This window comes from Dasypus novemcinctus, chromosome 20 (assembly GCF_030445035.2).
Source record: "Dasypus novemcinctus isolate mDasNov1 chromosome 20, mDasNov1.1.hap2, whole genome shotgun sequence".
Classification (NCBI taxonomy): Eukaryota; Metazoa; Chordata; class Mammalia; order Cingulata; family Dasypodidae; genus Dasypus; species Dasypus novemcinctus.
In genome coordinates, this window is record NC_080692.1 from 41,151,856 (window position 1) to 41,167,112 (window position 15,257).

Consider the following 15,257-nt stretch of genomic DNA (forward strand, 5'->3'; position numbering starts at 1 on the left):
TTTAATTTATTGAGGCATATTACTCGTACATAAGCATACATAAACAATAAGTATAAAGTAATAGTTGTGAACTTAAAAAAAAAACATACATGACATCATATAGTGCTCTCATGCCTCAGTCTACCACCAATACCTTGCATTGTTGTTAAGCATTTTTAATCATTAAAGAGCATCCTCAAAATATTACTACTAACCAAAGTATTTTTCCCCTAACCCACCCTATTATTTTATATATATATATATATAATGTATATAGAAATATAACAGTAAGTGTGTAGTAAAAGTTGTGAACTTGTAATGCAAACATGCATAACCTCATACAGGTGTCCCATACATTAACCCTCCACCAATACCTTATATTGTCACGAAACATTTGTTAACGAATTATGAAGGAATATTGTCAAAATCCTACTACTAATTATAGTCCTTGCCTTACATTTGGTGTATTTTTCCCCCAACCTACTCTATTATTATTTTTTAAATGTATTTTTATGACAGAAGTTGTAAGCTTAGGAAACAATCATGCACATGTGAGGAATACCCAAACAGCCCTCTCTCAACATACCACATCGTGGTAGAATATTTGTTACAGATTATGAGATAATATCATCGGTTATTACCAGGTCCATAGTGTACATTTGGCACACATTTTCCATACTTCTCCATTATCATCACAGTACCTCTTTGGCATAGATGCAAGAATATTACATTATTATTGCTAACCACAGTCCATAGGTCACTTCAGTTGTATTTTTCCCATGCTGCTTTGCATTCCCACCACCCTGCAGTAGTGATGGACATCTGCTCTACCTAACAAGGAGCACTCTTGCATCTGTACCATCAACCACAATTCTCATCCACCTCTGGATTTACTGTGCCATTCAGTCTCTAGGTTATTCTCTAGCTTTCTCTAGCATTCTGTCAGTTGGCATTTACATACCTAAGCTATTATTTTCAACTGACTCCATTTATAAATGAGCTGTTACTCACTCTACGTTTCCACACTTTTACAGTAAAGCTAATTAAAACTTCTACATACATTAAACATCAGTAGTCCATCTCAGTCCTCCTCTTATCTCCTTTAAGAATCCACAACTTACCACCAGGTCTTAAAGATGTTTTTCCTACATTTTCTTCTAGAAGCTCTATGGTTCTTGCTTTTATATTTAGGTTTTCGATCCATTTTGAGTTAATATTTGGATAAGGTGTGAGATAGGGGTCCTCTTTCCTTCTTTTGGCTATGTATATCCAGTTCTCTCAACACCATTTGTTGAATGGACTATTCTGCCTGAGTTAGGTGGGTTTGACAGGCTAGTCAAAAATCACTTGACCATACATGTGAGGGTCTGTTTCTGAACCATCAGTTTGGTTCCATTGGTCTATGTGTCTGTCTTCATGCCAGTACCATGCTGTTTTTACCACTGTAGCTAGGTAATAAGATTTAAAGTCTGGATATGACAATCCTCCAACTTTGCTTTGCTTTTCTAAGATGTTTCTGGTTATTCAGGACCAATTACCCTTCCAAATAAATATGATAATCATGTTTTCCATTTTACTTTAAAAGATGATGGTGGAATTTTTATTAGTATTGCATTAAATCTGTGTATAAATTTGAGTAGAAATGACTCAATTCTAATGATAATTAGTCTTCCATTCCATGAGCATGGAATGTTCTTCCAATGATATAGGTCTTTTTTTATTTCTTTAACATCGAGCTATAGTTTTCTGAATACAACTACTTCACATCGTTAGTTAAGTTTATTCCTGACTATTTAGGTTTTATCTGCCATATTTTATTTTCACCACTCTTTTGATACTTTTAGTTACTTTTATAGATAAAAATCTTCATTTCTAGACTCTCTTCCAGGCTTCTGTCTCCTGTCTTTTCTTTTCAGGCTCTAGCTCACCCTTTATTTATTTATTTTTTTTTTATATTTATTTATTATTATTATTATTTTTTAATTACATTAAAAAAAAATGAGGTCCCATTCAACCCCACCGCCCCCGCCCCCCACTCCCCCCACAGCAACACTCTCTCCCATCATCGTGATACATCCATTGCACCTGGTAAGTTCATCTCTGAACATCACTGCACCCCATAGTCAATGGTCCACATCATAGCCCAGACTCTCTCACATTCCATCCAGTGGGCCCTGGGGGGATCTACAGTGTCCCGTAATTGTCCGTGAAGCACTATCCAGGACAACTCCACGTCCCGAAAACGCCTCCACATCTCATCTCTTCCTCCCGTTCCCAACACCCAGCAGCCCCCATGGCTACCGTTCCCACACCCATTCCACATTTTCTCTGTGGACATTGGATTGGTTGTGTCCATTGCACACCTATGTCAAGTGAGGGCTTAGATTGCACATGGGTACTGGATGCACTCTTCCCGCTTCTAGTTGTAGACACTCTAGGCTCCATGTTGTGGTGGTTGACCTTCTTCAACTCCATGTTAGCTGAGTGGAGTAAGTCCAATAAGTCAAAGTGTAGGAGCTGAAGTCTGTTGAGGCTCTGGGCCTGGGTGTCATATTATCAGTCCAGAGATTCAAATCCCCTACATATATCTTAAACCCAGCACCAACTACAATTCCAATAAAGTAGCATGCAAGTCTTGTGAGAAGAGATCCCCTCTGAGTCCATTTCCATCACGCAGAAACACCAGCTCCAAAGAAGGGCCATCTGTCATGGCAGTGAACCCCATCTGCCATGACCATAGAACCCGTGGGCCTCTTTATCCCTCAAAAGAACCAATACCTGGGGTTGTATCTACCTTATCTGTCTCTTAGACTCTGTTCAGTTGTACATAGGGGTATTCCTTCTGACAACCTCCAGACTCTTTTTTAGAGACTCACAGCCTTATAATCTCATTTCTCTTTTCCATTTCCCCCTTACATTAGGTCAAACCTAATGTAAGTTTATGTTATTGTATGTAGTTATTATATGTAGTCATGTTATTATATGTAGATAGGTATATTCTGCTGTTCCGCATTGAATCTTTAATTCAAGGTCATTTTCTAGTTGCTTCTTCAGCTGGTATGTGGTAGTGATCCCTCGGTGCCAGGGAGGCTCATCCCCGGGTGTCGTGTCCCATGCTGGGGGGAATGCATCACATCTACACGCTGAGTTTGGCTGTGAGAGTGGCCACATTTGAGTAACATGAAGGCTGTCAGGAGGAAACCCCCAGGCACAATGCTACTCTAGGCCTTGTTCTTATTGCAGGTGCATAGGCTCAAAAGTGTAGCCATTAGTATCAAGAGCCCACTGTTGGGCCCTCCTTCCTTCCTGGTTCTTGCCGTTGCACCTGGAGGATTGCCGCTGCTCTCCCAGGGCCCACAACAGTGACCCCCCGGCCAGGAGCCCAGTACCCCCCCAGCTGTTGTTTTTAATTGTTTCCACTATGAGTATATATAGATATTACCATATACCCTGGGCATATGCCCTGTATAACTCCCTGTCAACCATATATATCCTGTCAATAACATCCCATATCAGTATTCCTCCGCTGCCATTGTTGAACCACTCTGTGATCCAAAACTTCCCGTAAAGTGAATCCCAACATAATGTCAGCTTCAGAAGAGTCTTAGATCACCAAAATTCATATATACAATATACAGTATTTCCCCAGATCCACCATAAAACCTTTTCCCTTCCACAGCAATAATCTTTTAACTTATTCATATCATATTTCCTGAAACTGATGTACAGATTCCGAAACTATAGTTTTCAAACAAGGTAACATTTGTGCTTACTATGTGGTCCATACTTTAGGTTGTACAGTTTTCTAAATTTTTTAGTTATCCTATGTTTTGTCTTATGGTTTTCATTATTAGTCTGTCATCCCCTATATGTTTTTGGTGTAATATTAGCTGTTTTATATTCATCCTCGTGTACTCTCACATAACTCCTCTTTTGCCCCCTTATTTACCTTTGTTCCATCCATTGCACGTCCATTTTCCCCTCCCCTTAGGGCCCACAATGCCTGCCAATCTAATGCCCTGGGAGCCGTCCTTTCTCACGAGAGATACAGTTCTCTCTATTCGACGGCATTAGTCTTCCCCAGGATATGGGTCCACCCCACCCAATGGTAGAACCCACCTTGGCAAAATGAGCCTTCAGCTATTCCCTCCGGAGTCCTCCCGCATCAGACCATACCCCCTGAGCGTCCTAACCAGGTAACCCTCCTCCTTATACTTTGATACGTTTTACTCAACATTTAGTTCTCAATGAACTTCTGGCACTCTCCCATGTTTGTATGTTGCCCCTCCCTCCCACCTATTTCTTGGACCATATTACCCCTCTTCCCATCCCCAGCCCCCCTCAAACCCAGAAAACCCCACCCGAAGGTAACCCCTTGCCCCCATTTTGTCCCTTCTTTGTGCTCATACTTACCCCCAGCTCACTCACCCTTTATTATTTCCTGCAAATCTGGTGTCTTTGTTGCAGACTCTCTCCATTTCTATTTATCTGTGAATATTCTAAACATGCCCTCATTTTTAAAAGACAGTCTTGCCACATATATGATTATTGGCTGGAAGTTTTTCTCTTGCAGTATCTTAAATATATCATACCATTGTCTTCTTGCCTGCATAGTTTCTGGTGAGAAATCAGCACTTAATCTTATTGGGTATCCCTTATATGTTCGGCATTGCTTTTCTCTTGCTGCTCTCAGAATTATCTTTGTCTTTGGTGTTTAACCTTCTGATTAGTATTTGTCTCAGAGTTGGTCTGTTTGGATTTTTTTGACTGGGAGTACATTGTGCTTCTTGGACATGGATATCTATGTCCTTCAGTAGAATTCTACCATTAATTCTGCAAGTATTCCTTCTGCCCCATTTCCCTCCTCTTCTCCTTCTGGGACATCCATGACATGCATGTTTGCACATCTCTTTCTGTCATTTAGTTCCCTGAGAACTTGTTCAGTTTTTTCCATTCTTCATCTGTTCTTTGTGTGTTCACTTTCAGAGGCCATTTCTTCAAGCTCACCAGTCCTTTTTTCTGCCTCCTCATATATGCTACTATATAATTCCAATGTGTTTTTTATTTCATTTATTGCACCTTTCAAGCCCATAAGATGTGCTATTTTTCTTTGTGTGCTTTCACATTCTTCTTTGTGTTCATCCAGTGTCGTCTTAATATCTTTAATCTCTTTAGCCATCTCACTGAGTTTATTAAGGAGGTTTGTTTGAACATCTGATTAGTCTTCTCAACTCCTTTATGTCATTTAGAGGCTTATCTTGTTCCTTTCACTGGGCCATATCTTCCTCTTTCTTGGTGTGGAATGTAATTTTTTGTTGGTGTTTTGACATCTGGCTTGCTAGAATATTTTTTCTGGGTATAGTTTTTCTCTTTAGTTTAGGACTTCTACCCTTTCTCCCTTACTGGTTATGTAGTAGGAGCCAAGGATGTAGTTGGTGCTATAAGCTGTGGAGGCTCAAGCTACCCTCATTGTCCCAAGGACCAATTAAGCTTCATCCAACTTTCTCCTTTGCCAGGGATAGAGACAAAGCCATAGCTGTGTGGAATAATACAAGTCATACAGGCCTAGACTGTAGTTGCCCAGAAAGACTAATGAAGCTACACGCCCCTTTCTCCCCTGCCTGGGGTGGGGATGGAGCTGCAGATGTGGGCAGCAATCTCTGCAGTGCGGTTCCAAGATAACCACAGTTGCCCAGTAGAATTCCACTTATTCAGTCTGTGCCAGCCAAAGGTACCTGCAGTTACCTGGAAGGCTGGTGCAGGGCCTGCCAGCTGCCTCCCTGCTAGAGGAGGGACCGAAGCCTAGCCTAGGGCTACAGGATGATCTGGGTGAAAGAAACCGGTTCCTACTGTCACTGTGATTTTCAGTCAGCTCGGCTTCCCCTCAGTCTGGGGTTGGAGTCAAAATGGTACCTACTGGCCTCTTTCTGACTTGGACAGGTTCATACTTTAGCTGTTCCTAGGGTTATACCTTAGCCAGCTGAGTCTACTAATCAGTAGCTGAAATCGGTGGCCAGCCATCTCCTCCTCTCCTATTTTTGGGAAATGGAGCTTCCAGTGGAATTTCAGCCACAGATTAGCTCCTGGGGCAGCTTGCACTGCCAAAGTAGCGTAATCACCAGCCTCTGCCTCTTGGCTGGTATTTTCCCAGAGAGGCTGGCACAGGTCCCCATAGCTTCCTCCCTGCCGGAGGCGGAGCTGGAGCTCAGGCTAGAGCTACAATCTGACCTGGATGGAAAGTAACTGGTCCCTACCAGTACTGTGATTTTTAGTCCACCCTGCTTCCCCTAACACCAGGTGCAGAGTCAAGATGGTGGCTACCAGCCTCTTTTTGACTTGGAGAGGTTCAAACTTTAGCTGTTCTTAGAATTATACTTTAGCTCACCGAATTTACTCATCAGTAACTGAAGTTGGTACCCAACTATCTCTTTCTCCCCTGTTTTTGGGAAGTAGAGCTTCCAATTTCAGCTGCAGAACAGCTCCCAAAGCAGCTTCAGCCTCCAGTGGAGGCTGGGCACTGGCTTTTGGGGCTTTGGAGTACTGTGTTTATGAATCTTCTCTGCAGATGCCTCCTTCCTTTCTTTCAGCGATGTTGCAGGATGCTCTTCTGGTCTCCTGGAGTCCCCAAACAGGTGCTTTAGAAAGCTCTGTGTGATTACTAACTGCCCTGTAGCACGAGCTGATTCTAGGAGTGCCTCACTCTGCCACCTTCTTGCTGGTTGTCCTATTGAATTTATTTTTACTCTGATTCTTTCTAAAAAGAATTTGAAGCAGTTAATTTGACATTGTAAATAAAGTCAGTAGTCAAGATCTCTGAGTAAATGTGTGCCTAGATCTGTTCCTTTATGTTAGCAGATCACCTGCCCACTTACCACTCTTCCAGTTACCTCATTCTGTGCTTGGTACAGCTTTTGTTTACTGTTCCTCCTCGTTGAATTTCTGCAAAAAACTGTCACAGGCATTTTGCAATGGAAATTAAGAATGCTTTCCCCACAGAATTCGCTGTTTGACCTTTTTTTCTTCTTTGATACAGTCACTCCTGGCATGGGAGACCCCTATAAGCATATCCATCTTTGCCGTGTCAACCCAGGAGTTAAGTGAGGGTTCAAGCAGTCTCGCCTTGGTGGCATCTTTATTTTGTCTTCCTTCTGTTTCTCTGGTCTAGAGGTAGAATGAACTACTGTAGAGAAAAACAACAAAATGACTCACCTGCTTCCCAGTTATATAGTCTCTCTTCCTCTTGATCCTAAAATGTTTACATTCTAACTCTGAAATGGGAAAGGAAAAGCTAAAAGTAAATGCCATTTTGGTCATCTATAAATCTTTTGTGTGCAGGTATAGGGTTTTCCTCACAAAATAGCCCTGTAGACAAAATACTTCAATAGCAGCACCTTTTGAAGACTAAGGAAAGGAACTGCTAAAATGACATGTTACGACATGTCCATTTCAATTAATGTTGCTGCTGATTACTTTGGAATGTTATTCTTGAGTAAAGAGGTGTGAATTTTAAAATTTGGTAGTAATGGTATATGTAAAGAACCGCTTGATTTTTTTCTTCTTCTTCTTTTACAGAGTCCCGTATTTTTATTTTAAATGATCATGTCATTTTCAATCAGGCAGCCCATCCAAACATGCGGACCTATTATTTCTGCACTGATACAGGAAAGGAAATGGAATTGTGGATGAAAGCCATGTTAGATGCTGCCCTTGTACAGACAGAACCTGTGAAAAGGTAAAGGCTCGTAGGGAAAATAATGGTGACTTCCATTTACATTTTATTCCATTTCTTGAGAGCATGTCATTATCACAGTACATATCATTTTAATAGTCATGATAATTTTTTTTTTCCCGCTCAGAGGATTACTTCTTGTTCTGTACTGAATTAACACACCTTTAGTTAGTTTGAGATACCACCTTAAATTTTTTTTTCACACCTTTCCTATTTATTCATTTTCACCTATCCTTGTCCTGGGGTGAATCAAGAATCCTAACATTCAAACTGAATATTCTTTCTTCTTACAGAATTACCTTTAATTTCCGGTAAGTACATTTTTAATTATCTTAAACCAGTACTGATTTTTATCCAAGACATTGTTTTTTGAAATTTTCAGACTTAGAATTTCTTTTCATGAAGTTAATTTAATTCTGTTTTTATACCATGTTATATGTTTTTGAAGTTTAATAAATTGTAATAAAAATTTGACAAGTTCCATTTCTTCAACATTTTCTGGTTAATTGTGATTGATTTATGATTAATGTCCCCAGAAAACTATCAAGCATTTACATTATTTCTATGCACTTCTTTCTTTTGAAACTCTAATATTCAGATTTCTTGATAATATACATACTGTTAAAATTGATCTTTATGATTTCTTTCTCTGTGTAAGCATATGACTCATTTTGATATCCTTGTACTGTATTAAAAACTAATAAAAGTTTTAAAAATTATTTAAATAGAAGCTGAACAACATTGCCTACTTAGTTTATATCCCTGTAATTTAAAGAAAGACCTATGATATAATTAAGTCTTATTTCCAGTGGGTGACCATTGAATACTTATCTTTTATAAGGAAGATACTAACTTTCAAGTCTGGTCTTTTTTGCCTCTTAGAAAATTAGGGATTGGAACAGTGTATCTTTATTCCTTTTTCCTTAGTGTACATTTTAATAAAGTTTCTTAACGTGATTGAAATCCTTAAGGTGATGCTGTATAAGTATATTTAGGTTTATTTTGTTAAATTTTGAATCCACATCAACTTAGCCAATCACTAATAATTGGAGCTGGGAGGAAGTGTGGAGAGAAAGGAAAAGAGGACCCAGGGTTGAAGTCCAGGACACAATCAGACACGTGCTTGTTCTAGGGCGGGAACTAATGGAGGGAAATGGTGCTTGGGAACTTCAAATGTAAAAATAGCACCAATAGCTAGAGAAAATGTGTAGGTGAGAAGAATTAATTGAAAATCTATCTTGGATAATTTTAATTGCAGAGTAAAATATTTAGGGAATTGTTTAGAATCGTTATAACTAAAATACTTGGTTTCCAGATCATTTCAAGTGTTGGATGTTGTACTTTTCTCAGATTTTCAACTTATTTCCATTTTCTTTTATCATATTTACCACTGTAAAAGCTAATTATTATTCATGGCTTGGGGGTGATAAAGATGACAGTCAAATTTTTATTTGACTTCTGCCAACCTGATTTTGTGACCATGACAGTTTTTCAGCCAGTTGTGTTCATGTAATTTGCTCAGCTAGCCAGTAATTATTGAATATCCCCTATGTGCCCCCTGGTATTGGGCACTGTTTTCCTATAAAGACAGTGTGGTTTGTTCTACTCTTAGCTGTTGGCATTTTTATCCTGTGCTGTTAGTTTTTAGTCATTCAAATTGGAGGTACCTAATTATCGTAGTATTTTGTAAGTATAGGAGGTTTGTTTACATGGTTTTGAAGTGATTTAGACTCTCTTTCCTGTATGGCCAGAATACTTATAAATATTTATCAGGGTGTATCACCTAAGAGATAAAACATCCAGTTTTGAGCTTGTTAGTTCATTTCTTCTAAATTCATAGTTTATTTCAGCTGCGAACTACAGTAGTCCCTTAGTGTGCAGATCATTACTGAGGTAAAAGAAATTTAATGATGATATACATTCTCTGAATTGTTTCCCTGTCCATCCCTGTTATTTTCATTTTCTATATTTCATTTTGTTCTCTGCAGCCACCTAAATGTTGCTTTTTAGAATTAGATTGCAAGTTTTACATTATTTATGTTCTATTAGCATACGTTTTTGTTTTTGTTTTTGAAGTACCAGGCCTGGGGATTGAACCTAGGACCTCGTATGCAGGAAGCCAGACCTCAACCACTGAGTCACATTGGCTCCCCTGAGTTGGTTTTTCCATTTGTTTGCTTGTTTATTGTTTTTGTTTTTAGGAGGCACTGGGGACCAAACCTCAGACCTCTCAAGTGGGAAGCAGGAGTTCATCCGCTTGAGCTACATCACTCCTTAACACACATTTTTTAAATCAGATTTGTTCTATTAGACAAAAGCAGAGTGTTTATCAGTTTCTTAATTATAATTCGTAAATAATAAATCTTGGGAAAAATAGAGAGAAAAAAGGCATTGTGCTTGTAATTTAAAATAATAGCTTTAAAGAGGCTAGAAGTAAATAAGTTAAAGTATTTTCAAATATTTAATGTTCACTGTCAAAAACTGCCGCCTCTTCCCTCATTATTTAGGAAGAAGGATAAATTTGATTTTAGTGTAAATTTTATGTGACTTTTATAAATTCTACAGTATGATTTTTAATGTATTATTTCCTGTCACAACAATAAAGTCAGAAAATAGCTTTATTCCCTGCTGTTTAAGGGCATTTCAGGTCTTCACACAGGATTTATGTTAGCCAGATTATGGGAATGTCAGAAAACTGGTATAAACACATGCTTAACAAACAAAACATTGCTTACTTAGATAGTGGTTCATAAAGTAAATACCTCATTTGGATATAAACATTTGATTTGAAATCTGTAGTCCACATTCCTAGCTAGCTACTATTCAAAAAACATAAGAATTTGCTAAATAGAATAGTAGAATACAGGTGATTTAAAATATTATGCAAATAAAATGTAAATTGTGCACTTGCATTTTAGCACCTTTAGAAAATAAGAAGTGACGTTACATGCCAAACAACACAACACAGTTTTACTGGCATTTATAATTACCCAAATGTTTAGCTTTACCGCAGAGTTCTTTATTTCTTTATGCTGTTTCAAACCACTGGCAAGTGTGCCTTCCTTTCAGTTTGAAGAACTCCCTTTAGTATGGGTTTTAAGGGCACGTCTAGTGATGAACTCCTCCCTCAGCTTTTGTTTATATGGGAATTTCTTAATCTCATTTTTAAAAGGAAATCTCACCAGATGTAACATTCTTGGTTGGCAGTTGTTTTAAGTATTTCAAACCACTGTCTTCTTGCCTCCATGGTTTCTGATGAGAAATCAGCACTCAGTTTAATTGGGACTCCCTTGTACAGAACAAACACATTGAATTTCTCTTACAGCTTTCAGAACTCTCTCCTTGTCCTTTGCTTTTGACAGTTTGATCAGTTTGTAACAGAGTGTATTTTTCTTCAAGTTCATCTTATTTGGTGTTCTCTGGACTTCTTGGGTGTACATATTCATGTCTAAGTTTGAGAAATTCTATCATTTCTTCGAATTTTCCTTCTGCCCCTTTTTCTCTTTCTTTTCCTTCTGGGACACCCAAAATGCATATATTAGTATATTTGATGTTGTCCCAGAGGTGTCTGAGGCTCTTTTCACTTTTTGTAATTTTTTTTCCCAGGCTTCTCTGCCTTAATCATTTCAGTTGTCCTGTCTTCAAGTTCACTGATTCTTCCACCAGCCCCAGTCTGCTATTGAAACCCTCCTAGGATTTTCTCAATTCAGTTATTGTGGTCTTCAACTTTATTAGTTCTGTTTGTTTCCTTTTTAGAATTTCTTGCTCTTTAAAGTCTTTGTCCAGTATGGCCACAGCCTAGTGTTTTTTGCTAATGTTTTCTGGATTTTTATCCTCCTCCTTTGAATGGGCTATTATTATTTCCTGTTTCTTTATCTTGTAATCTTATGTTAAACACTGTACATTTTAATATTTTTAAATGTAAAATCTGGAATTTATTCCATGATATGTCTGTTTCTTGAGTTTGTAATCAGCCTCTAATATGAGGGAGATTTTCTCGAGTGTCCAGAGCTAACAAAACCAAGCCAATCTAAAAAAAAAACGCCTCCCACTGTCTTTGGAATTGCCTTTGCATTGGCTGGTACTCTCCTCAGAGTTCAGTACTCTATCAGGAAGGCCTGCCCAAGGCAGATGCAACGTGCAGGGTTCTCAGTGTCTATCTGGGCCTGTGTCTTACCCTGGGCTTGTGTTGGCAAGTGGCCTTAGGAGTTCCCCTCTTGACAGGTCTTTGCATGCCCCCCTAAACTTCCCAGGAGACACCTTTTCCTTCTCCCTGGTCTTGCACTGCAGGACCTAAAGCAGGTAAGCCTTGCCCCAAGCCGTCCACCTCAGTTGTGTCTTACAGCGCTTTTGTTGTCTCAAGCTCCTTTTGCCTGGAGGGTAAATTCTGAGAGGAGGGTTATGGTGGAGAAGACTTTCCCAACTGGAACAAGGCCAGGGGCACACAAAGAGAGGTCTGGCTGGCTCCAAACTGTCCTAGCGAGGAGACAAGGGTAGGGCCAGGAGGGGTCCAAGAGCTTCTCCCACATGACACTCAGAGCTACATTTTCTTGACTCAGCCCCTGCCCAGCCAGTGCAGCCTTTCTGCTGTCCTTGGCTCTGAGGAAGTGTCCCATCTCTAAGTCCCCTCCACCGCCTTGTCCAGGGCAGTTGGAACACTGGGTGTCCTCAGAGCCAGGCCCCCAGCAATCCAAAGTCACTGATCAATAACAATGATCAGTGATCAGCAAGCACTTCCTTGAATCTTGGGGAAGTGGATTTTTATGACCCTTTCTGGCACCAGCAAGCTACATGAAGGGCCGGTAACCGCTATGCGAAGAGAGAAATTTACCAGTCTTTGTGGTCTTCCCTGAAAGCTGTCCAGTGTTCAGCTGAACTCTGGAGTTTTGAAATTGATTCAGATGGTTCCTGCTTTTTGATGGTCTGATTCCTTGAGCTTCCTACTCTGCCAGCTTCTCCCAACATCTAATTTTGCTTCTTATCTGAAAGCTGGCTTTACATCTAACCTAAATCATCCTTGCTACGGTTTATTCTTATTTCTTCTCCAATCTGATTTGGAAATGAAAAATAGTGGTTTATTAGATAGAGTTCATAACTTTACTCCAAAAAAAATAATCACTTTTTCTGTGGAGTGTTTTTCACCTTTTCCTCAGATCACATTCCAGAGTATGTAGATACATATATATTCTACACACACCACTAAAATTGGGTGTAATGGAAGCACTATATATTCAAATCTAGTAGGTCAGTAAGTCCCCAAGAGTCCTCCCAAACTGGCATGGTCTTAGTGAATTCATGCAGGTTTGGACACTCAGCTTGAGCTTGTTGGGGCCTGGCAGTGATTGAGCTCAGGGATGCAGATTCTCATCAGAAACCTTAAAAGAGCAACTGGGATGGTGTGCAATGAAGTGTTGAGTAACCCAAGACACAGTTTGGACCAGCACTTTGTTCCAGTGGCCAGTACCCATGGGATGCCAGATTTTAATCCAGTTGTTGTTGGATGAATTGTAGAAATAATCATGGTACTAAGGTCAGGACAGACCTTTAACAAAAATTAATAGTGTGAAATTGAATTCTCTGCCATCTGAATATGAGAGCAGCACAGCATGCCCAGCCCAGACTGGTTACTAAGGCAAGGCAGTGTGACAAGTTCAGAGAACAGAACAGTCTTAGCCTGGCACAGGTCAACTCATCTGGTCATCACAACAAATCTCTGATCTTGGTGCTGTAATTATCCCCATTGTACCAAAGAGGAAATTGAATCATATTAAATACCTTGCCTAAAGACGTAGCTCATAAGAAGCAGAACTATGATCTGAACACAGGCGGTTTTGCTTCACGAACTCTTAACCGACACTCAGCTGCCTCTTTAATATGAACAGAAAGAGTTAGTTGTATGGGTCCTGTCTTGGATAACAGACTAATTTCCTGATGTGGCTCTTTCCACAGACCAGGCTCGCGTTTGTCTTGTGATGAGCTAGCTTTCCTGGCTGGGAGCCATGTTGTTGATTTCAAGTGACTTTGCTACAGTCCTCTGAATGTGGATTTTTTGTTTAACTGTCAAAGGACAAGCTTACTTAGTTTATGTCCAGATTTCTGTGTTGGGTACACACCCGGCTTTTTATCCTCCAAGTACTTTGTATACCATTTGTTTTGTGTTTTCTTATTCCTGTCTCTATTTACGTATTCCGGTGTTGTGCTTGAATTTTAACACACCACTGGGGATTTGTGCAAACTCATCCTCTGTGACCCTGTGACCCTTCCTGTTTTTTTCTTAAAGTAAAAGATAATTTTACATTTTCCCTAGATTGAAGCCCAGAAATACTGCATGCATTCTTCCATCTGATTTACTCTACTTTTTTCCTCTTATTTCAGAGTGGACAGGATTACATCTGAAAATGCACCGATTAAAGAAATCAATAACATTCCCAACCATAGAGTGCTCATTAAGCCAGAGGTCCAAAACAACCAGAAAAACAAGGAGATAAGCAAAATTGAAGAAAAAAGGGCTTTAGAAGCTGAAAAGTATGGATTTCAGAAGGACGGTCAGGACAGACCTTTAACAAAAATTAATAGCGTAAAATTGAATTCTCTGCCGTCTGAATATGAGAGCAGCACAGCATGCCCAGCCCAGACTGGCTACTACAGGCCAGGCAGTGTGACTAGTTCAGAGAACAGAACAGTCAATGTTAGCCTGGCAGATGTCAGAGGTGGAAGTCACCCAAACACAGGGCCCTTACACATGGAGGCTGATCGAGTCATACAGAGAACTAATTCAATGCAGCAATTGGAACAGTGGATTAAAATCCAGAAGGGGAGGGGTCATGAAGAAGAAACCAGGGGGTAAGTGTCTTGTCATTATGCTTTATGAACCCAAGTTGCTTTCAAAGCATGTTAGTGGAAATTGACTTCTGAGCTACCAGTTGAAAATATTGGTTAAATTGTGTTTTAGATACCACAACGTCATTGCTCTATCTCTTGTTCGTGGTGGACAGATATAAGTATTTTCTCTCTGTTCCCTCATTGCACTGTTAGCCAACTTAAATAATGGCGAGGTACTATCCTCCTTGGCCCAATACAAGAGAAGACTAAGGTTGGGTAGAGATCACATTTGCTTGGGATACAGGTGGGAACAAGCCTTATCCCTCCACTTACCCCGCCCCAATCTTGTCCCCTACCACTACTGTCTTCTCTTAGAATTCTGAACTATAATTAGATAATGAAAATTTGTCTCCTCCTCCCACCAGCACCCCACCCTGTGTGTCTTCCATTCATAGCTTCTACCACTGACTATTATGCAAAGTTCTCCTTACACAACAATTATGGACCATGAAAGTTTATTTTTCTCTAATTTTCAGTGTCATTCCTTGGCTTTCTTAAAATTAGAATTTACATGACTCAGCATTAAGTTTTATCACTTGAGCATTCATTCATTCATGCATTCATTGGTGCTTTCATATGTTATTTGTACAGCTGCCATATGCTAATGAAGGGCCAGAAAATAAGATAATGAAAACATACTGTCCACGTTCTTACAAAGATTATTGTC

At 39.6% G+C, this 15,257-nt stretch overlaps 1 protein-coding gene across 17 annotated transcripts in view; it reads left to right on the forward strand.

Moving 5' to 3' along the window:
• The window catches only part of PLEKHA5 (pleckstrin homology domain containing A5), a 250,461-nt gene that overhangs the window by 153,719 nt on the left and 81,485 nt on the right, over positions 1 to 15,257 (forward strand). For 10 of the 17 annotated variants that reach the window (XM_058282858.2, XM_058282854.1, XM_058282857.1 and 7 more), the window contains 3 exons: positions 7,596 to 7,711; positions 8,002 to 8,019; positions 14,084 to 14,551. In XM_058282858.2, coding sequence (XP_058138841.1) covers positions 7,596 to 7,711; positions 8,002 to 8,019; positions 14,084 to 14,551 — 602 coding nt within the window. The remainder of the gene's footprint in view (positions 1 to 7,595; positions 7,712 to 8,001; positions 8,020 to 14,083; positions 14,552 to 15,257) is intronic. The other 7 variants (XM_058282862.2, XM_058282863.2, XM_058282865.2 and 4 more) reach the window with 1 other exon arrangement.